Genomic DNA, 24,309 nt, shown 5'->3' on the forward strand with positions numbered 1-24,309 from the left:
CCTGGGTTTAAGCCCCAGTTCACACACACACACACACACACACACACACACACACACACACTGATCTTAATAAGCCCAACTGACTATTCATGCCATTGGCTTGTTCCTGGATGTATCATCTTATGTTCTGAGTAGTGTACAAGTAAGTTAATATGATAGTCAAAGTCGCTAGTGATGGATGATTGCAAGAGGTAGGAAAAAATGTTGATTGATTGCTTGTCTTGGGCATGCTGATTAAGGAGATAAATTAACAATCCTGATTTGATCATTACATGTCTTTTACATATGTATCAAATTATCACACTGCACATCATAGGCTGGTATAATTAAAATATTCTAGAAAATGCTGCTATTGCCAAGCTCCAATAGGTATTATCAGAGTCATTTTTAAAACTCTAGAAAGTAGAAAGATGTGGGAAAGGTTGCCTTATTGAAAAGTCTAGATATTTAGATGCAATGTTTTCTATGTATTTCAATGTAGATTGGTCATGGTGAAAAGGGATCTAACTATTTGTCTATGGAAGTAATTAAAAGGGCCACCAGTTTGGTCATTTTGTACATTTTTCACATGAAAACATTTTAGAATAGGTAATTGGCATTCCTCCCTTTTCACTGGAATGGTGTTTGTGTTAAGAATCCTGAGAAAGCAACGGATACACCAGGTATCTCCTGAATGTGAAGCGCTCAGAAACTCAAATACACAGGTAAAGAAAGGACTGAATTCTTGATTTTTGTTTCACAGTTTAAGTACTTGCTCTGTGTAACAAGAAAATGTTTATTTTTCTTTCAATTGTAATTGCTTCTTATTTCTTTTTATCTTCACTTCACAATTTGTTTCTGCACATAATTGCTTGGCTTTCCTTTCACAATCCAGAATTTCTTTGGGAGACAGGTTTTTCTCCTCAAACACAGCTTTCAAACCTACAAAATGATGAAGGAAATGACATGTAAATTACATTTGGTAAGAGACTCAATTAAATGAAATAATAGGGAGAAAATTCTCCAAGTTTACTTTTTTTCTCAAAAGAAAGGAAAGAAGCTATATTTCTAAAAACAAGAGTGTGTGTATTGGGGAACATTTTTTAAGATTCTGCTCTACATTTGATTTTGATTTGCATTGAGAAGTCAATTCTTAACAATGCATGTTATATTATGCATTTGTATAATGACAGAGATTTTCCGTCTAAAGAAATTGATATTTTCTATGGGTTTTTTTGTTTGTTTCTTTTTTTTTAATAGTCTATGTTACAGCTACCAAGGACTTATAAGAAAAAAAAACCCAAGAACAAATTATTCTGTATGGAAATAAGACAATGAAAATAAACAAAATACAGTATGAGTGTCTGTGTGACTAAACACATACCTCTTCAATCATGTCCTAGTATGTAAGATGTAGGAATCTGTGGGAAGTGAAAGGAAGGGGAAGGGAAGGACCAAATAACTTCTGTGAATGCTATTATCCATCAAAAAGAAGTGGGAGGAAATGGTAACACATCACTCGAGAAAATAATTTGGGTCTTTTGAATGATTTTCATTACTTCACAAAATGCCTGCACAATGCTTTTTGCTTGGGCCTAAGCAAATACGACCAAGCTATATGTCTTTTCTCAAGTGGCAGTAAAGGGACATGATAGTCAACTAACAAAAGCATCCTCTACAAGAGAATGCAGTCAATTTGTATAAAGACACACAAAGACAACATGTGGAGATGAAAGGGAAGCTTTTAAGAACTTTGCTGGGCCCATGTGACGCACATCTGTAATCCTAGCTACTCAGGAGGCTGAAATCTGAGGATCACAGTTCAAACCCAACCCAGGCACAAAATTCCGTGAAGCTCTTATCTACAATTAAACACCAGAAAATGGGAAATGATGCTATGGTTCAAGTGGTAGAGCACTAGCCTTGAGCTGAAGAGCTCAGGGAGAGTCCAGGCCTAGAGTTCAAGCCTCATGACTAAAAACAAAACAAAATGGTAGTATTTTATGGAGTTTTTGATCTCCAGATATGAGGTATGATTTAAATTAATAATTATATACCTGTGAGTGAAGAAAGACTTGATTATGGGGAACAGAAACATTAGTCTAGAGTAGCAAAGTGAAATAATTTATAAAGAGTAACTATTATTATTTTATTATTTAAAAATTTTGTCTCAACACCAGGAAGGAACTTAAGCAAGGAAAGGCACATCGTTTCACCACAAGAAATAAAGACCACAGTTGAAGGCCACCAGACAGCCACCACTCTAGTTCTTGTGGTGGTATTCCCAGCTCTGGAGGGTCATTGTGGTAGAACCTTTTTTATGGTACTTGGCTGGAATAAAGAGAAATAGTTGGAGAATTTACTGTGTGGTCCTAATGTAATATTTACAAGATAGCACACTTTTAATAAACCTGGTGTATGAAGAAGGAGGAGCAAAACTTGAAAATGGTTTGGTAATAATGAAAAATCTGGGTTTTGGAAAAAAAAGTAATATAACCTGATTAAATGGAGGTGTTGGAATTTTTGTAATTACAAAATTAAATTTTTAAGTACAAAACAAATTTGGTGTCAGTGTCAAGCCTTGAACTCAGGGCACTGTGCTCTAGCATGACATTTTTGCTCATAGCTTGTGCTATACCATTTAACCCACGTCTCCAATTCTAGCTTTATGCTGATTAATTGGAAATGTAGTATCAATACATCAGTTTTGAACTCTGATCTTTAGATCTCAGTTTCCTGAGTACCTAAGATTATAATTGTGAACCACTCACATTTGGCATGACCTATTATTGACATAACTAAATAACTGTGCAATTTAACAGAAATATTAAATAAACCAAAAGTAAAGTGCAAGGAAGCTGATCTGGACAGCGGAGAATTTTAAATGCCAAGCCAAAGACCTCAGTGTCAAAAACAATAGTGAGCAATTTCATATTCTTTATGTATGACATCTTTATGTATTGCCATTAAAATGTACTTTTAGTACAAATGTGGATGTCTACATCTTTTTTTCTTATTTCCTAGAAATTATATACCAATATCCAGGAAAGGGATAGAAAAATAGCTCCAATTTAATTTTCAGAAAAATTCAGAGAAAAATATAATCTGCAGCCTACAGCAAACGAAGAAGGGCATTCAGACTGCTGAGATAAGGCACAAATTGCACAAGAAACAGCGCAGTGGGGAGTATCAGAGGCCAGTAGTGGTATCTCAGACAGGGTTACCAAACAGATGTTCACAGAAATCGAGGGGCCATCCTGCCTAGCAAAATGCTTTATCATTCATGTGTGCCACTGGACGTTGAAAGATGTAAAGCTACCCAGAAGCAGAACTCTCTGATCTGGTTTGGTTCAGAGGAACACATGAGGCAGTTTCCTGAAGTAGCATACTTGAGTCATTTTTTGCTAAAATCAGTTCAATTCAATTGATGGTTTAAAAAAAAACCTTGAAAGTATCCTAATGTCTCGTGCCAACTTTTCACCCAGGGACCTGATGTTATAGCAAAAACAAACTGAAGAAAAATTGGGAAAGAAAATACAAATTGATCAATACATGAACTACCATGAGAAAAAAATATGCATCTTTCATACAGTTTACAATGTTACCAGCATTATGATAAATGAAGTTTTAAAATATGCACTAGCAAGCTCACTGATGAAGGAAGACCACAGAGCTCATACTTGTAAAACATACTCAGGGGGCAGGGAGTTTGGCCTAGTGGTAGAGTGCTTGCCTAGCATGCATGAAGACCTGGGTTCGATTCCTCAGTACAACATACATAGAAAAATATCTGGAAGTGGTACTAAAGCTCAAGTGGTAGAGCTCTAGCCTTGAGAAAGTCCAAGGACAATGCTCAGGCCCTGAGCTCAAGCCCAAGCCCAGGACTGGCAAAAAAATAAATACTCAGGGAAGAAACCAAAACGCAAAAGATAATAATAAAATATGATCTAGAATATATATATATATACATATATAAAGAGCAAGTATATGGTAACAAAGTAGAAAACACAGAGTAAAGAAAGGAAGAGGGCCTAGAGTTTGGCTTAATGGTAGAGTGCTTTCCTGGCATTCATGAAGACCCTGGTTTGATTCCTCGATACCACATACTGTGGTTCAAGTGGTAGAGATCTAGCCTTGAGAAAGCCCAAGGACAATGCTCAAGCCCTGAGCTCAAGCTCCAGCACTGGCAAAAAACAACAACAACAAAAAGAGAAAAAGAAAGGAGGAATTCTCTGTGAGAAATGTGAGAAAAAGAGTATTAAACTTAAAACACTAAATTATTCATAAAACATGTCTTCTTAATCAGAATGAGAAAATAAATCTGAACAAATTACCTCAACTTGAATGTCCTCAACTTGGGTCCTCCTTCTGCCTCCCTTCCCTGCCCTCTCCCCCATCATCTTTGGGAAAGAAGTCTTGTCTTTCTTCTCCCTTTATCTAGAACATTCTTACTCTCTCAGCTACTCCTGACACTCAGAAATGACTCTGCGGATGATGTCAGAAAGCTCAACTTTCACTGGCTTCATTTATGAATCTCCCTTCTACAGCAAAGATGATGTCGTTAACCTAACACCTTCTGAATAGATGGGTGACATCCACCAGTCCCTCTCAGTAATCATAGAAACCACATCTGCTTGGGTCAATGTTCAGATCTTTGCATAGGATGATAGGAACACATGTGAAATGGGTAGTCATAGATGTATGAAGACATTGACCATTTGTTGGATGTTTTAAGATTATAAAATAATGATGTTAACCTTTGTTGTGATTATTTCCTTGATATATTGGTTAAGCTCAAGCTCTAAGTTATTCACACATCCACACAGCTGTTACACTCAGGGGATTGCACTAATGTCATTATAGTCCCTAATCCAAGTACTTTAGTCATGTAGGCCCATCTTCCAAGCAGAGTGGAGGCCTGGTTAAGAGATGGAGAAAAATCCACCCTGAACAACAGCATCTATACACACCCCGTGTATCCATATAACCTCACTGACTCAACCCCACACAATGGAGGACTGCTCAGCCACTTCTCTTCTATAATGTATTCTTTGCCATAAATCTCCATACAGAGTCCTGCTGGGTCTACTTCCCCAGCTCAACCTTGACTAATACACTTGCCGTGAAGTCTCATGTTTCCCGCAGCATGGATGCAGACACTGGTGACCACAAATAACAGTGCATTCTTACAAGGACAAAGTTGCCGAGCTTCCTGTGAATAGCGGCTGCGATCTCTTGGGGAATCCTGACTACGAATATTTGCAGATGTAAACTTACCATTTATCTTCAAGCTCTCTCCACTTCCTGCATAGACATCAGCAACTTCTCGCCTTTCAGGCCTCATCAGTTACAGTTTTGGAGAGTAGTTTGCCCAGAAGGGTTCACAGAGCCTCATTTAATGGAATCATTGAGTCACAACCCTCTTTAAAGCATTCTAAGGAATTCTCTGTACACCTAACGTCCTATCTAAGCAGCCAAAGCCCATGTGCCATGACAGCCCCTCCCCCCCCGAAAATCTCATCATATAAGTCCCTTCCCTTTACTATTCCAGCAACAGTGAGTGGCCTTATTTCACTTCTTCCCAACTTGTGGCTGGGATCTGAATTCATCCTTATGAGACCTCATCATTCTGGGTCTAGGAGATGTGCCCACGGCTTTTACTGATGTGGTGATTCCTACCTTCATCTTCTTGTTTTGTCTGAATAGCTCCTATCAATATCAACATTCAAGCTTATCTTCTCTTATCATGGCAGCAAAAGCTCCTGACCACAGAGGAGAGAGGCAGCTTAACCTCCAGTCATCTGCTTTCTCCAGCACCTCCTCAACTTTCTACTACCTCCCAAAGCAATCCCACTAGCCAAGGAGCAAGCTTTCAACACATCAGCCTGTGGAGACGGCACACTCAAATCACAGCACTTATTTGTTGTTCCTCTTCCCTCCAGACAACAAATGCAAGAGGAGTAGAGATCCTGTCTGTCTTGGTACACTGATCACCCACATTGCATCTCACTCATGGAAAGGGAATCAGAAATTTTATTTGTTAAATAAATGAACTTATAAATCAGTGCCACTCATTGCCTGCCTACTTCAGGATTCCTACAGTCTATAAACCCAAAAGACCCAAATTAATAATAAAATGATTGATTTACATGCCAAAGATCCAAATAGCTATCCATTTAACCACAACATCTGCTCTTAAGAATGAACACCTACTGGTATGGGTAACTATTTACATTCATTTATTTTTCCTATGTGAGAATATAACATTTATACACTTGTCACTGTATAATTGGCTGCCTGACTAGACTGGTTACAGTCAGAACTAGAGTGTTTCAAACACAATAGGAATGAAAGACACAGTGGTCATGATTTATCTAAAATATTTTCACTATAGTAGAAAAGGATTCACTTGTTTTTAACATAACAGAGTTGATTTATCAGTTGTTTTCTGTTCCTTCTTAGACCACTACTTGGTGACTAGCTGTCTCAGATGAGGACTAATGGCTGAAGATGAAAAGAGACTCCAGCAACAGGGGGCTGGACGTGTGTGTAACCAGAGCATATGGTGACCAGCTGATGTTCGTGTAGAGGTATGTATTATTACCAAAGCCTTCTCTCTAATTTGCATTATCTGCCCAATCCTAAATCCTCTATATAGACCTTGTCAACTAGAGCATCTTTTTAAAAATGCACGTTCGACTCCATAGAAGCAAAGGAAAGCCTTAGATTCCATCTTTCTATAGGATTCCAGGTGATGCCATGAGATGATCTACTACCCTCCTTCTGTCTAAGCTCTAGATTGGTATTGTCAAGTTGTCATTCAACTTCCGCCACTACTGTATATTAATCAGATAGTAGCAGGTTGGTGACAAAGAGTACGTAGTGAATAAACTAAATACTAGTTTCCATAGGATTCTAGTGGTTTGAAACTTGTCTGGCCTTTTAAAGTATGCTTTTTTGACTATTAATGACATATTAATGACATCTTCATGAATTTAAAGGTAATTGTTATGTAAACAAATATACAGAATAATATGAAGGCACCATACTCCTAAAACATCTAGTTTATGGTCCCCAGCCCCTAGCAGTACTGGGAGGTGGTAGAACCTTTAAAGAATGTGAGGTGATTGGAGGGTGGGAGTTTGAAGGGAATCTTGATTTACCTGCTTGTCACCAGGTACTGCCTTGCCACATGCCCAAATCTCAGAGTGTGAGACAAAATTAGTCTTTTCTGTTTATAAATTGTTTTCTGCTGATATTTGGACAGCCCCAGAAAGCTGAGTAACACAGTAAGTCACTGATGTGTCTGCAAACTCTGCTTTGTCTGGCATGGATATAATGGGATCCCTCCCTTCCTTGGAGATAAAGGTTTGGGGAGATATCTTAAAATGTGTTAGCCTGCCAAATGGATAACTCTGAGGTATTTTTCAGTTCTTCTAAGTTCTTTCCATGTGTGGCTATAGATTCTCCAAACTGACTTTCCCTGCTTTCCTTCTTCTACCTTGGATGACATCATCAAGGACTGAAGTGTGACAGTGTAAATGACTGTGTATTCTCCAGCTAGCCATCCCTGGAATTGTCTCTCTCTGGGACTGCCAGCAACCCCAAACTGTCACTTCACGATATATGGTTCAACTGGTTTTGCAGGAGCAATATCAGCAAGAATCCTTGAGATGACTTCTGAGAGGCTGCTTCACCTGCTCTGGAGATTTATGATCACCTCTGAGTATTTAGCATTGATTGATAATGATCAACCTTGAACACAAGGAGAATTGACAATGTTTACCTTCACCTGCATCCTGGGCAGAGGAAGTTGGAGATGATTCTAAAAATCACTGACCCCCCAATTGTCTTGTACTCCACTAGCAATTAACACAAAGGACCACTCACTTTAACATGAGATTCTATGTGTCCTTCCTTGTGACTTTCCAGACAGATATGACATCTTCATTTTCTAGCCTCTATAAAAGCTCTCGGTTCTTCCCTTCCCCTGAGGTGATCTTCACTGAGTATTTTCCCTAAGGCAATGATCTGAATAATACCATCCATTTTCCTTATTTCACAATTTGTTCTTAAAAATTGTTATTATTATGGAAATAGAAACAAAAAATGTTTACCTGAGATATTCCCGATATAGTATTTCCTCTATACTAGAAATTTTAAAGAGTTTACAGGTATAGAATATATTCTGGGAAGAATGTATTGGCAAAACCTGACCCAAAGGGAGTTCTAAGTACTTCTCAGGTTTTTGAATAAAGCATATCAAAGAGGGGTTTCAAGCTGTTTGGGGAGCCACTGGGGCCAACTTGGAAGCTAAAGAGAGACTGCAAAAGATGTTTCAAGTTGAAAGGGAAAGAAAGAGAACACAAAAGAACATTAAAACCCAATAGGTAACACTAAAAAGTCACCTGGGGTTGAGAAGTATTTGAAAAGTGTCCCAAGTTCAAGGTAATAGTTTAGAACATTCAAAGTAAGTCTGGAAAAAAAGGCTTTTCATTTCACAATTACTCTGTAATTATGAAAATTGCAGAAATATAGGTAAAACACAGTGAAGGGACTTATGGTAGATTCAGTGATGGTAGCATAGAAGGGGAAATATATTGGTCACTAAAGTTTGTGGAGCTTATCACATCAGGGAAATGGAAACCTATGCTATAGAAAACTCATGGCCCAGTGCTCATTTCCTGGCTTGGGGACTGCACCTTGCTGAGATGGTGCTGCTGCCCTGTTGGAAGGCGTGGCTGTGGTTTGTGATGTAAAGTAAGGCCGCCTCTGGGATAGGTCCCAAACCCTTCCGCCCTCTCAGACAGCACATGATTCCCCTTCTTTACCTATAGTGAGAGTGAACACGTGGAACACCCCGCCCTGCCCACCTTTGTACTGATTGGCTCCTGCACCCTAAATCTACTTCCTTAATAAACGAGTTCCTGCCATGACAGGTCTCCCTGATGCATTTGATTGTCCTCCAGCGAAGGGAGGGCTGGTTGCAGGCGGTCAGTCGGCCCTTTCCTTTCTCAGCTCGTCCTGATCGGGGAGTGTTCTCCCTATCCCTCCTGCGGGTTGGGATGGCCCGAGGACTGAAAACTCTGACATTCTGGAACCCAATGTGGGGCTTGAAATGAGTGCTCATCAAAAGCAAAACCTTCGGTGAGTCGAGCCAAGCGAGTTACAAGGTAAGGGTCTCCCTGAAAAGATGGGGCAATCTCACACCAAGCATGAGGACCTGGTGCTCAAGGCGTTGAGATTTATGCTTAAAGCTGAGGTTTGGAGATCTCGGATCCCCAGGCTGAGAAGGTCTGGGAGGCCCTAACACGCTCCACTCCCTGGTTAATGGTGGACAAGCTTTTCAATTGGGCCACCTGGGACCACGTAGAGTGCCTGGTGAGAAGGAGGAAGATTGACTTGGGAGAGGACCCTCTCTTCGGGGTCTACCTGACTTTGTCTGCCCTCAAGGCCTGCTTCTATCCTGACTCAGCTAAGGAGACATCTAGGGACAACAGAGATGCCCCAAGGTGACCTCAAAGGGTGACTCGGCCTGGGAAACCTTTATTGAGGAGCCTTGGGGTTGAGGCAAGTTAGGCCTTCCGCTGCTCAGGTGGGGAAGGGTTTAAAGCCTCACCCTGAGGAGGGATTGTTGGTCCCCTTTGATCCTGGGGCCAGGCCCCTGAGCCCTACACCAGGTGCTCCTGGCTGAGAACTTGCTGCAGACAACTGGGGTAAGGAGCGACCTGCACCATATTACCATCCCTCTTCCCGCAAAAATTCTTCTCCACCTCATGTTAAACCAGAAGAGCAGGCTAATTCAGATCTCCTCCCAGGCCTTAAGTTCCTGGCTCCTAGAAACTCCACCTCCTAGAAACTCCACCCAGCTCCAGGGCTTAGGCAGCCTAGCAGCATCTTAGCAAATGGCATGCCCCTGCCCTGGAGAGAGCCTTTCAGCTACTGTTCTTAAAGAGGACCTGCCCAATAATCTCTAGGGAGAGACAAGATATGGATGTTGTGGCATTCTATGATGACTGTAGTAGTTATGAGAAAGTTGGCATAAAACTGCTCCCCCAATTCTAGGGACCCTGTATGGGTGGAGCAGTGGCCTATTGGCAGAAAAAAAACAAGTGGAGCTACTAAAATTAATACAGGAAGAGCTTCAGAATTCCCCATTTGTGTTATCAAAAAGGCTCAGACAAATACAGGTTTCAAATACAGATTTCTTCATGATCTCCCTGCAGTAAATATGCCCATGGGGGCCACCCAACCAGGGCTCCCAAGTCTTTCATCAATTCCTAATAATTCATATATTTATGCTATTGAGATAAAGGATTGCTTTTTTCTATAAGCAGTGGTCTTCCTTTACCGCCCCTCCTATAACAACCTTTTTTGGAAAAGACACCCAGGTTTAAAGCGAAGGCCTCCGGAGGTAAGCAGAAGTCGGTCAACCCCCCCGTATGTCTGTATTTTTTTTCCTAGAAAGTGTACTGTGGGCCTAAAACAGAGAGGAAAAGCTGGACACAGCAAGCTCTCTAAGGCCTGGGTGATCAAGGGACGCCTTGACCCCCTTCTGGGGTTCTTGTTGATAACGGCACTGTCTGAGAGGACATGTGGGTTCGAGTCCTGCCGCCAAGACATGTCTAAATCTAAATAAGCTGTTTTTTTGAGAATATTTATCTGAGTTCGTGTTTTGTGTTAAGTGTATCTGACTGAGCCCAGTTTTCTTGTTAGGAGTATGTCTGGTTTTGCTTTCCCTCTTGCTTGAGAATGGTCTCTGCTGGCAGGCTACCAGGAAACGGAAATTTCCATAGGGGAGGCTCCCCCTGAGTTCTGGGCCCCATGGTCTTTCCGTAACTGATAGTTTAAGGCCAGGCATGCCATCAGAAGTTTGGGGGTTACTTTAAAGGTCTCTGCTTCTCTGTCTTGTTCATGTTACATGTTATTTAAATTGGTACCAGTATGGATCCTTGTGGTTTTTGTGTGAGTGTGCATGCACACCTTTGTTATCTATTTGAATCTCTTGAAAACTTCAGAAAATGTGCAGCTGATATTAATTTTGCACTCTTTAAGATGTTTAAGTGTGAATGTATGTGAGCAAACATGTTCAAGATTAAACAATGGTGAGTTTATACTTGAAACTAACAAGCAAATGCATAGAGCTGTTTACATTGTAAACATTGTATCTTGTTTAGAAAAAAGGCATCAGGGAACTTGGAATTTATTTCCTTGAGTTTAAATTTGGAGATTAGGGTCAGAAATTTAAATGTGAATTTATCAGTTTCAAAAATTTTGCCGGACTGTTTTTTAGAAAGGACGGGGCTTCATCCTGTCTCTTCCTTGCAGACTGACACTGGAAATCTGATGGTAAAGTGGGCAATGTGATTAGTATTTCTTAAACTTGCCCCCTAATGATTCAAGTCAGATCCCTCCTTAAAAAAAAAAAAAAAAAAGATCTAAGCCCTAAGACAGGCAGACCCTCCAGTAAGGCAAGCACCAGCTAATGAAACAAAAAAGGGGGAGATGTGGAACAGTCACATCAGGAAAATGGAAACCTATGCTGTAGAAAAGGAGGCCTAACTCATGGCCCAGTGTTCATTTCCTGGTTTTGGGAATGCACCTGACTGAGATGGTGCCTGCTGCCCGGTTGGAAGGCATGGCTGTGGTTTGTGATGTAAAGTAAGGCCCCCTCTGCGATAGGCCCCGAACCCTTCCGCCCTCTCAGACAACACATGGTTCCCCTCCCTGCCCTGCCCACCTTTGTGCTGATAGGCTCCTGCATCCTATATTAGCTGAATGACTTCCTCAATAAATGAGTTCCTGCCTTGATGGGTCTCCCTGCGTATCTGATTGTCCTCGGGTAATGGAGGGCTGGGTGCAGGCAATCAGTCAGCCCTGTCCCTTCTCGGCTTGTCCTGGTCAGGGCATGTTCTCTCTATCCCACCTGCAGGTCGGGAGGGACTGAGGACTAAAAACTCTGACGAAAGGTTTTTAAGTGTTCTTTTACAAATAATGATTTAAAAGAATTCCATGGCATCTTCCTGGAGATGAATGATTTTAAATGGAAATGACAAAGATAGCTTAATATAATTTAGAAGTATAGAAGACAACAGGCTCTCAAGGGAACATAGTTATGACACCATGTGACTAAGAGGGCTATGTCTGGAAGTATTTATAGGTGTTGACACCTGCATCCATGGTCTAGAACTGTTCCTCCAGACATTATCTCTCTACCATCGTTAGGAAATGATGCGAACTATTTACCATCTTACCAACCTAGGTTACCATCTGTATAAACCTATATGAGTTATTAAAACTCATCCACCTGAAATACAAATGCTGAATCTAACCAGCAGCATCTTGGTCCTGAGGTGGTTGACAGGGTATTGGGTTTAACTGGTGCCACCTTCTCTTCATTGTGGGGGCAGGGAAGTCCATCCTCAGGTAATGGGCTTGCCTGAATTCCGAGGGGCAGGGGTGGGGGACTAGGACAACAGGTCATTGGACTTTCCAGTCTTGGGTCGTGAGCTCTCAAGTTTCCTATGACCCTGCTCCCTGACCTGATCCTATCTGGGCCCTGATCAGCTCATGCACATGTGTGTAGTCCATTCCTCCTGCTCCTGTCCTGTCTCCCGGCACTGCTCCTAATCTATGTGGCACCCCATTTCAGCTCTCCATTGGAGTCGATCTGGTCTGTTGGTATTGTATTCCTCCTCTTTCTTTCCTCTCCAACTCTTATGGCTCAGTATTCTAACAGTGTTAGGTGTATTTGCTGAGCAGCAGATCTCTGTGTCAGGAGTCCATTTGCAGACGACGGGCACGCCAATAAAGGCTCCAAATTTGACCTCTCAAAATGTGGCTTCTCTGTTTTCTCAGCATACAACACGATGGATCTTTTGTGGAGAAAACTGCAGCTGTCATACTTCCAATGTCACAGAACTGTATAGTAGAATAGTAGTAACAATATATCACCCATAAACAAAATGTACCCAGCTCTTACGCAGTCTCACTGTGCTTAGGGCATGGCGTGGGCTGCCTCATTCAATGTTTATGACAATATTTTGAAGAGGTTACCCAACACAAAGCTCACTTTCTTGAAAGAAATTGACAAACAGAATTTCACGGAGCCATTTAAGGCCATCCAGCTAGCAAATAGTAGAAGTGCAATTTGCTGCCAGCCTTACTTTTGAGATTTGATCTTTATGCATTTATTGCTTTGATGTTTGGTTCTCTTTATACATGAATCCCAAAGATGGTTACCATCTTATAATACAGTATGGATAATGACAGTGACTTCAAAGATCACAACCTAAGGTAACAGCCCCAGGAAAGGTGAAAAATGCCTGAAGATACAGGTGAGATGAGACGATGCCATTCACTAGTGTTCTTCCTGTAGCACCAAATCTGTTGTGCCAAGTGTACTCTTTCACAATGATCAAGAGCCCTAGGGAGTGGTTCTCTCTGCCTGCAGGGTCCATGTGGAGCCCTATCAAAAAAGGGCAGAGAGGGGCCAGGCACTGGAGCAATGGTGGAGGGATGTCACTTCATGCTCACTGCACACTTTTCCCAGCCCCTGAAACACAGCCATTCTGCCTCTCAGTACATCCTCCAGTAGCAGCAAGATACCCTCCTAGATACATCCTCAGCTCAGACTTACCCACTTAGAGCTTCTCCCAAGCCCAGAGCCAAAGGAAAGGAAGGGGAGGGCAGGGAGGGGAGAGGTGAAGAGTAAAAGAGAGGGAGGGGAGGGGTAAAACAGAATAGGTTAACAAAATGGGTTAAAAAATGGGTAACTTCCATTGTAAACCAAAATTTATATAAAACAAATTCAAATGGCACACTAAAAATAAAAGTGCTATATGTCCAGTTTCAGAAATGCACTAAGCTAAAAATTCAATACTAATTAGATCGATTTCAATGTGTACTGGAGGAAGAGAGGATTGGTGTCTTCACAGGTAAGTCAATATAAGAAATTCAAACTGAAACCCAGACTCCAAAACAACATGATGAGTCAGGAGTGCTTATCATGCCTACGGGTGGAGTGCTTGCCTGGCAGCTACAAAGCCTTGGGTTTAATTCCTCAGTACCACGTGTACAGAAAAAAAAAAAGCTAGAAGTGGTGCTGTGGCTCAAGTGGTAGAGTACTAGCCTTGAGAAAGCTCAAGGACAATGCCCAAGCCCTGAGTTTAAGCCCCAGGACTGGAAAAATAAATAGATGAGCTGAGCTAACCTTCTTAATGTAAAACAGTCTACTCTACCTATGAATAACAGAGGAGGGCAGGAATGGGAAAGAAATATTTGAAATGACTAGAGTATTTCCAATTAAAGAATAACAAAGTTAAGAGTTTCTAGGTAACCTTAGCAACATAAACGAATGCACAGACAACTGTATGTAGGTATAATACCGTAAAACTAGTGAAAACCAAGATAAAGACCTTAAAAGCAGCTAGACTGAGAAGTATCAGTAACAGTGAATGTAGGGTTTTTAAGCAGGAACTCTATGAGGAGAGAAACATGTTATCTCCAAAGGGTGGAAATTTTTTAAATGTGCCACCTACAATTATAAATGCCGTGAAAATATCCTGGAATAAATTCATTTCTGCAACACATAAGCTAGTGGGACATTATTGGCAAATAAACCCATACTAAAAAGATACTACAGGAAGTGTTTCAGCTTGTAATACTAGAGTTCTAAGAAGAAATAAAGAATAAATTAAAGAGCATTGAACTGTCAGGGTAATCACTAAAAGAATACTAGAAAGAGATGTAAAAACCAAAGAAATAAAATGCAATTCCAAGCATTTCAATGAAAAATGTAAATGGCTTATTTCTGCACAAAATAAATCTCATGATCCTTACTACATTGATGATCTGGTCTTTCTCTCCTGAACCTAGATACGTGAAGCAAATGCAGATCCCTTAGCAAGCCTCACTATTCATAGCACCTTACATTGGCACATGCTTATCCTTTACCAGACATATCATCTCCTGCTTCTCTTAACTGGCCAGTAGAACTTTAACTTCTAATATATAGCTCATACTGTATATGTAAACAGGCATACCCTTGTTTCCCTGGTAAGCCATCACTCCATTACTGTAAGTTTCCATAAGACCCATTGTACATGTATATAATGGCTATAATTATTGGTCTACCTTTCCAGATCTTTGAAGGCTGAGTGTGAAGGCATTACAGTTCTATTTCCAACACCCCACATTAGATGCTAGATATTAGATATTACATATCAGAGCCTTCTTTAGGATATAGTAAGTAGCTTCAATATCTAAGGGATATCTCAGTACCAACAACAAGGCGTATCTCAGTATCTGCTGGTAGAACTCCAGGATATGAAGCAAAACACACAACAATCTTGTTCCATCCCCTCAACCTTTACTTCTAAAGGCATACTGGCACCTCTAACTCAACCAGTATGAAACTTCACTCATCCTATTCAACTCTACTCTTGTGTAAAATTTGAATGACTTCTTATAACATCTAATCTGTTGTTGTCATTTTTTTTCCAATCCTGAACTTAAGCTCAGGGCCTGAGCACTGTCCTTGGATTTTCTCAAGGATAGAACTCTACCACCTAAGCCTCAGCACCACTTCCAGCTTTTTTCTATGTATGTGGTACCGAGGAATCAAACCTGGGTCTTCATGCATGGTAGGCAAGCACTCTACCACTAGGCCAAACTCCCAGCCCCTGTTGGTGTCATCTTTATTTGTCCGTTCTTCATCCCTGATGGGTCTATTCTTGCTGGATTTTCTTAGCCTCCACTCTCTGATTGCCTTTGTCATGCCATCTTCCTACACATTTGTGCAGGCAGCAGGAGTGGAGCATGGGCTCCTCACTCTGCACTGAGAGGCTGACTTATTCCTGTGTGCTTCTGCAGATGCTTACCAGGCTATAATGCATCATGCATTCTGTGTTGACAGTGGTTTACATCACTTTGCCCTACAAATGTGTGAAACTTCTTTTGTGACATTAGGCTTTGTACTCCATGCCTTAAGCATGTTCAGCTGGTACTCTATCACATGGGCCATTCTTTTGGATGTTTATTTTAGTCTCCCCAACTTTTCCTACCCAGGCTGTCTTTGAACTCTGTCCTTGAGATCTCAGCCTTCAGGGCAGTTAGGATGATGCATGCCCAGAGAGGCTGTGGAACTTCTAAAAGGTGGAACAATTGATAGATGAGTGGAAACTATTTTTAAAGGGGGCTCAGGAAGGAAGACTGAAGAAAGAAAATTAAAAGGCAAAAGAAATCATCTTTTAGAAGAAATCCTAGTTCAAATTATTTTCCTTAACAATTTCATATGGTCCTAGATGTTCTGGGGAGTTCTACCCAGTCATCATTTCTATTTTCTCCACATGCACATCTTCCTGGCCTATAGCAGAATTTGTCTGCAGTGTCTTCCTTCTGCAGAGTATCAAAGACCCCTCACATTCCAGGGGCTCCAGCTGCTGAAGAGAAAGAGATGTAAGTGTGTGCTTCTAACTACTACCTCTCTCTCTCCCACTGCTTGCTCTTGGAACATTGTTTCCTGATTACATCTTTCCTTAATTCTGAGCTCTTTTGCTCAAGGTTAGGACTCTATCACTTCAAGCCACTTCCAGTTTTCAAGTGGTGACTTAAAAACATGGGTCTCACAGATTTTCCTGTCTGGTATGGCTTCAAACTGCAATCCTCAGATCTCAGCCTCCTAAGTAGCTGGGATTACAGGTGTGAGCTACCAGTGCTCATCTTGCTTCTTTTGCTTTTCATGGGGTTTTATTTTTTCTTTCCTCCTTGGATCCCTCTTTACTCTTTATGACCCCAGATTCTTTCTGTGGTTCCCAAGAATACAATGAATGCATCCCACATTGATTTGTAAAGGTGGATCATCCTGGTTTGGTTTTGATATGATAGATACACTGGTAGTAGAGTCGGATGCACTCAAGGTTATTTAAATCCCTAATGTGATTAGCTTCATAATTTTAAAGAAAAGTGAGCCAAACTATAGACAGCACACATCACAACATACAAATGATTCTAAATTTAGCCAAGGAAAATTGTAAGAAAAGAAAGGAGCACTGAGAAGCAGACTGGAAACAGTGGTGATGAGAAATAACTGCTGTTTCCTTGCAGTAAGGGGAATTGCTTCTAAAAAGACAAATCAATGACCAGATGTGCTCCCTAGCCCCTGGGGACCAATCCAAAAAGAGAAGCTTAAGCTTCTCTTAGTGTCCAGATAGGAAGCACCCTCCTAAAGCAAGGGCTTTTATTGTTCAAGGATGATATTGAACCCCTGTCATGTCAGAGCACTTGAAAAGTTTAGAACTCTGATGTCTGCATGAGCGGTTCTGATCTTGTGACTGCGACAAGCTAAACGCTGATGTGTTTCATTCATTCATTATTTTCGATGCACTCCACAGAGTCCAGGTGCCTCATACTCCCTGCCTCCCTTGCCCTTCCAATACCTTTTAAAGATTTTTCTACAGAAATTATTCTTTAAATTCATAGAAACCCAGAAAGACGAAAATAGTCTGAAAGAGAAAGAACAACCAAAAAAAGCCCCCTTTTCCACATATTGTTTCCAAATCTTCAGAGATCATTCACTTGTATTTTCCAAGTTCAGTTTTCTGGAACTCTCTTTGTAGCTTCTCTCTGCAGCTGGAAGCCAGGGAAACAATACACTTTAAGTGGCCTCTATTTATAGAGGCCTGAAAAGAACAAAACAAGATTACCAGAGACTCTTTTGTAAAGCAATTTCATGATGGCTCTTTCTCTGGCATCAGTTTGGAAAATTAAGGTTTTTTGGCTTGATGCAGGTGGGGGGGGGGGGATTGTCCTTTTTTGCAAGCAGAGATTGGCAGCTGACCTCAACAGACAACCATACTTGGTCTCACTGTCAACTGCATACAGGAAATGTGTTTTTCCATACTTAGAAAATGGATGTGTTGCATGATAAGAAATGTGGGAATGGTGCAGGGTAGAGGACTTACTTTCTGAAAGTAAAGGCGGCCGAGCTGGAATATGGAGTTTCTCTTCTTCCCATTCTCTCCTAAAGTATTTGTCTGGATCTAGAAGAAAAGCCGGCTTATTTACCTCAGGTACTTCTTGTAGGGCTCTGATGCTCAAAGACCTAAATGCATCTCCACAAAAGCAAGGTTTAGGGAAGAAGAGGAGAGAAACGGCATTAGTTCCTTGGAAGAAGCTAGCACTCTTCATAGTTAATATTCTCTTTTTAATTTCACCTTCTCATTACTCAGCTGGTACAGCTGCAATGATCAGTAAATCCTCTAAACACAGTTGTTCAAAATAAGTCCAAGGTTCTTTCTATTCAAAGGGACACAGATGAACCCAAGGCTTCCCTGCCGTTTAGTTGGCATTTTGCATTTTGTACTCTTTTATTTGGGCTATTTTCTCTTGAAAGTAGATATTCTACTCTTTTTGAAAAAGCTCCAGTTTCAAAGAAGTGTATCCTTTGTGAAAGGAAAATCATAGCACGCCTCCTCTCCCTTAGTCTATGTTTAACAAAACATCTTGATTTTCACAGGTACATTTTCTTTTTTTTTTTTGGTTTTTCATGTTTTATTTTTAAATTTTATTGACACGATAATGTATAGAGGGGTTACAGTTACATTTGTCAGTTAGTAGGTGCATTACTTCTCACACACTGATACCCCTTCTAATGTTTTTGTCCCCATTTCCCTCCCCTAGCTCACAGGTACATTTTCATTCCCCTATAATGTAAACCATAGCTTTGTGGTTATGACATTTATTATTCACACCACGAAATGATGGGAATCTATTTTAAGCATGCCCTGAGAAGCAGAATCTAGTCTTAAACAAAGTGAAAAGAATTTTTTTTTTTGCTCCATGTGACAGGTAAATAATGAGACAGAAATCGACAAAAGCTGAACTCAAGACATGATTTGTAGTATTGAGACTCCCGTGGATAGAGCAAACAGTCCATCAGCTCGGAGGGGGTGGCTCAGAACCAAGGAAAAGGCTCTCTCCTCCACAACTGCTACAGAGGAGGCAAGTATGGAGTCAAGGGTTCACTAATGCCAATATGCATCAGAATTACCTGAAGCACTTCTTAAAGCAAGGACTACAGCCACGTACTAGTGACTCACACCTGCCATCCTAGCTACTGAGGAGGCCAAGACCTGGAGAATAATAGTTTGAAGCCAGCCCAAGCAGAAAGGTCCATGAACTTCCGTGTTTGATGGCTGAGCAAAAAGCTGAGCTGGAGGAATAGTTTAAGTTCTAGGACATTACTAGCTAAGAAAGCAAACCAAACAAGGATTCAACCCACAATACTGTGACCCTATATTACCACCTCTGGCTTCTGATTTAATAAGGTTAGAAAAGAGGTGAGGAGGGTACTAGAAGTTATATTTTAATGTCTGTAATTCTTGATACTGCCAGGCCAGAGATTACTCTTTGGGATCAACATGCCATATCAAGTTAATGGAGATTTCTTCGTCATTTGTATTATGAGACAGATGAGGCTATTGAGGTTCAGGAGGCTTTGTCACTTGCCTGAGTTATATGGCTGTTAATCAGCAGATTGTGGACTTAAAGACATCATCTCCAAAGTCCTAGCAGTAACATTGATAAAGAAATTGTATGTAGTTCTCCTAATATGCCAGGCACTGGTCAAAGGGCTTTATGTATAATATTTCACAGAGTCCTAAAGAAAGATTTCCTCTAGGGATTAGATTTATCAATGTGCACCAAGTGTTAACAAATTATTCTACTGGGTTTCATTAGAAACTCTTAACATCAGTGCTGGTACTCCATGAAAGTATAAACACCTAGCGGAGAGGAATGGAATAGTGATATATGATATACTAGTGAGTAAAATATTTTTATTAAGGCTTCGGTGTCTACAAGATTTGTTCTCAGCTGTGTTGATCGTTGTCATGCTTCACTGTGATAAAGATATATTTTTGTTTCCACTGTTTTGGTTTTTGTGACCCAAGCTGGTCTCAAATTCTGGAGCTCATTTTTTGATTTGCATTAACTATTATAAATACTGAACTGCACATATAGTTTGGTTTCAGTGCAAATTTTGTAGTGCATAAAATAGGGTTAAACGTATCTATCTTCTCAAAGACTTATTAATGGTAAAAAAAATTCAGTTCCTTTCTTCTAGATTTTTTAAGGCTATAGAATATGAAGGCTATAGAATATAGAATATGAAGAATGTGCATGCATCAGTACTGGGCTTGAGTTCAGACATCATGCCCTTACTTGGTTTTATTTGCTCAAGGCTGGTGCTCTACCACTTGAGCCACACATCCACTTTGACTGGCTTTTTACTGGCTAACTGGAAATAAGCAATTCATGGACTTTACTACCCAGGCTAGCTTGCAATCTCTTGCTGCTCAATTCTCAGCCTCCTGAGAACCACCCAAACCAGGTTCATTATATATTATTTTATCAGTCGTTACCCTCCTATCAAAGAGCCCAACACAACTATCTCCTACCTCTCTGTGATGCAGCACCCTCTGATCAGCCTTTTGGCATCACTCCTTCCTCAGGTCTCATCAGCCTCATCTTGCCACCATTCTACCAGCAAAATTCATCCACAGCTACATTTTTAGATGCCACACAAATGAGAACAGGCACAAAATGGCTTTCTGTGTACCATTTATGTCACTGATATAATGTTCTTCAGTCATCACTTTATATGAGCTTTTCAGGGTTTGATCTTACAGTTGTGACACTCCACTCACCTTTTCTACACACTTGGATGACTCACTCAATTATTAACTCTGTGTCGCACTTTCTTCCCTCATTAAAAAGAGAACTTTATGTTCTGTTCATTAAGGAGTGCATTCCTAACAGATAGAATATATTTTTGCTTAGTCACACCAATCTATACGGAACAATACAATCATACATCTGCAGAGATTACTTACTGGCTGCTTTTGGTGTAATTTCATCACAGTAAAGTTGATCTGCTTTTTTCTTATAGCTGTTTCTTCCCTTATAAGGTATAAGTAAATTGATGTCTACTGATGGCCTGGCATTAGAAGAAAATAGTTCCTGGTTAAATCAAATACTAACCACAGATTGAATTGATACTCTTGGCTAGAGTAAATACATGTCTTATCTTTACCTAAAATATTTCATATCTTTGGATAACATACCTACTATTCCACTGGTGATATAAAGAAATAAGGACTAATGAAATCAAGAGTGCAGTTCAGTTTGACACCAGTGGCTCACACTTGTAATCTCAGCTACTCAGGAAGCTGAGGTCACACTCTCCAAAAGGCTTAGGATAGATTAATTTTTTTTCCAGTCATGGTAGATTTTCTTCCCTCTGAATAAGCTTTATTCTATGATAAGAGCATGTTATTTAGCATATTTAGACTGTGAACTTCTGAGCTTTAAGCTCCTGGGTAGGCAGGATTACAGGTATGAGTCACCAGTGAATGACTCAGATATATTTTCAAAATGTTTCTTTTTCAAATGTTTTGGAAGTCTGAACCTAACACTCCGTGGTGATATCATGGAAAATCTTGTCATTTTTATAAAGTTTTCATGTGTTTATTTTTATAAGTATGCTGGAACAAAGTCTGCCAAATGGCATGACTAAATGTTAACTCTGGTTTTGCTACAGGGATTCCTTCCTTTTGTTCATTCTCAGTTTTCAGCCATTGTGTTTCTCTGTGCCAATTGTTAACCTAGCCTTAAGACTTGGGGTTAGTCTTTTAAATGTTATTTTTATTTATTTCCCCAGAACTGAGACAATATAAGTCTTCACCACCCCCACCTATTTCTCAAACAATAATATTATAAAGTACTTTAATACTTCATATAATACAAATTGATACTATATTTCAAATGTTTTATCAGAATCCTTTCATCTTCACACCTTCAGCTCTAAAACTATAGTTTTGATTATTTTATTTTCCTCAAGTTTCTTGTTTGTTTCAATATTGTATAGCCTGTTCCTCCTTTTCATCCTTTTCATGTATTATCTCTTCATGTAAGCATATCTCAGCTATATTTATACATGTCCCAAATTTGTTTTTACTCTCTTCAGTATTTCTAAATTCTCACTTATTTATTTTTTCACAATTTTCCAAATAGACAGGAACTGGCATAATCCTCTCCTTTAATTGACTAAGCTGATGAGGTCACAGGCACATTCTTTAGAAAGTATTTTCATCTCATTTATTTATTTATATTTTTGTGATTTTATTCATATTGATCAGTATCAGTCCTTTCAACATTTTCATCTATACTCCTATGTACCCACTTCTCTCTTTTTTTCTTCTCTCCCTCCTTCCACACCTCCTCCTCCTCCTTCTTCTTCTTCTCTGTCTTTTTATCATTTTGCATTCATCTATTTGTTTCCCAGTTTGACCACTTCACAGTCATAAGCATGCCAAGGCATCCTTAAAATATCAACATTCATTATTTAATTTTTGTAATATTCATGGCTGTATTTGGGGCAACTAATTAAATCTCTGATAATTTATATACTCATGGAGGCCCAGAAGCAATCTTTCTTTTCATTCTTCTTTATTTTGTAGCATGTACATTGAATTCTTTTTGTTGTTGTTGTCATTGTTGTTGTTTTTGGTCATGGGGCTTGAACTCTGGGACTTGAGCTATTCAGCTCAAGGCTACTGCCTTATCCCTGGAGCCACAGCACCACTTCCATGTTGAACTCTTGACTACATTCTCCTTCCCTCATCTTTATTCTTTTTTAAATTTAACTTTATTGCATTGTCAAGGGGACGTACAGAAGGATTCCAGTTATGTGAATAAGGTAATGAATACACTTCTCATCAAACATTGTCACCCTCTCCCTTGTTTTTCTCCCACTTTTCCTCCCCTCAAGTTAAAAAATTTATTTCCAACTATTGTTTTGTGAGTATTGTTGCTGCACTGGTTCATCCTTTGTCCTTTATCCCACCATTTTGTTGTTCCTCTTCCCTTCCCTTCCCTAATTCAGATAAACATATCTACAATACACAGGGTACCTAAATCAAATACAATGACAACAGGGAATAAGCCATAGGAGGAAATTGAAATGAATAAGATGAATTGATCAAGAAAATGTGTTATATATACAATAAAATTCCATGCTGCCATCAGAAAGAATGATATGGCCTTGTTCATAAGGAAATGGAAAAAAACTTAGGAAAAATTATATTAAGTTAAGTAAGCCAGACCCAAAGAAACATAAACTCCATGGTTTCCCTCATTTGTAATAATTATCATATGTCTAGGTTAGTCCTAGCAGAGGTTCACATTACCTTAATAGCTATGCACATGTGACCATATAAGATGATGCTAAGCAAAATGAAATCCAAGATATGGAAACACGAGATTTTTCTCCATGGCTGTTGTTTTTAATGCACCATGTAGAGTTATTTCCTCTTTTGTTCTTCTACCCTTTTCTCCTTGATCCCACCCCACCCCTTTTGAGAACCTGCCTCCTTTCACTGAACTTTGATTTTGCCTTTTTAAGAAATTATGGTATTTTAGTTCTCCCTTGAATCTTCCATATTTCAGTCAATATATTTTCACACACTCATATGCCACCCAACATGTTTACTTATGAGTTTATAAGCTAAATGTGCAACTTTTGTCTCTCTGGGCCTGATTTACTTCACTTAACATACTTTTTTCCCAAGTCAAGAATGAGAAATTAAAAAGACCTATAATGTCTCTGGTACTGGATGGAAAGCTCAAAGAACATTTCATAGCTGACAGTTCTCTTGTCCTGTGTATTTCCCACACAGGTCCCCAGTCCCTTTCCTGGGGAATTGAGAATTGCCCTTGACAAGTCAAAACTGATGATACATTTTTAGCCATTTTCTTTCAAGTAGTTCAGTCATTCCTAAATGGCATACTTCTGTGTTCTCTCATGGCTGGAAAGGCTTAGATTTACTCCAGTCCAGTTGTTTGAACTAGATAAAAGTAGAACTTTTAAAGAGAACAAACATTTTTTTTTCAGCTTTGTCCTTTTGTAAAAAAAAAAAAAAAACACTATTGTACAATGGAAACAATTTTGTGTCTCTCACTTAGATTTCTCCCACAGCCCAAAGACTCAACTCCACTTTCATTTGTATATGTATCTAATCTGACACAGCCTAGTTCCATTTTAAAGAGATATCTGTGAATTTAAAAATGCATCAGAGGGGAAAAAGGGGTAGATGCATGGAGAGAGGAAGGGTGGGAGGATGCAGTCATAATGGAAAACGTAGACATGTAAAAATGGAGCTCTCAAGACGCAGTGGGTGAGGGTGACTGGGAGAGGCGAGGCTGGAGACAACAATGGAAGGGCTGACACTGACCAAGATGCATGGTACTCAAAAACTCACGGGTTGAATT

At 39.9% G+C, this 24,309-nt stretch overlaps 1 protein-coding gene across 1 annotated transcript in view; it reads right to left on the bottom strand.

Moving 5' to 3' along the window:
- Positions 1 to 753: 753 nt before the first annotated feature.
- Positions 754 to 24,309, bottom strand: part of Wdr49 (WD repeat domain 49) — a 114,362-nt gene continuing 90,806 nt past the window's right edge. The window contains exons 17-19 of the mRNA XM_090335375.1: positions 20,874 to 20,977; positions 17,943 to 18,092; positions 754 to 921 (exon numbers count right to left, since the gene is read on the bottom strand). Of these exons, the coding sequence (XP_090191501.1) occupies positions 776 to 921; positions 17,943 to 18,092; positions 20,874 to 20,977 (400 nt within the window). The 3' untranslated portion in view covers positions 754 to 775. The remainder of the gene's footprint in view (positions 922 to 17,942; positions 18,093 to 20,873; positions 20,978 to 24,309) is intronic.

Source organism: Megascapheus bottae, chromosome 1, assembly GCF_031878675.1.
Source record: "Megascapheus bottae isolate mThoBot1 chromosome 1, mThoBot2.hap1, whole genome shotgun sequence".
NCBI lineage: Eukaryota > Metazoa > Chordata > Mammalia > Rodentia > Geomyidae > Megascapheus > Megascapheus bottae.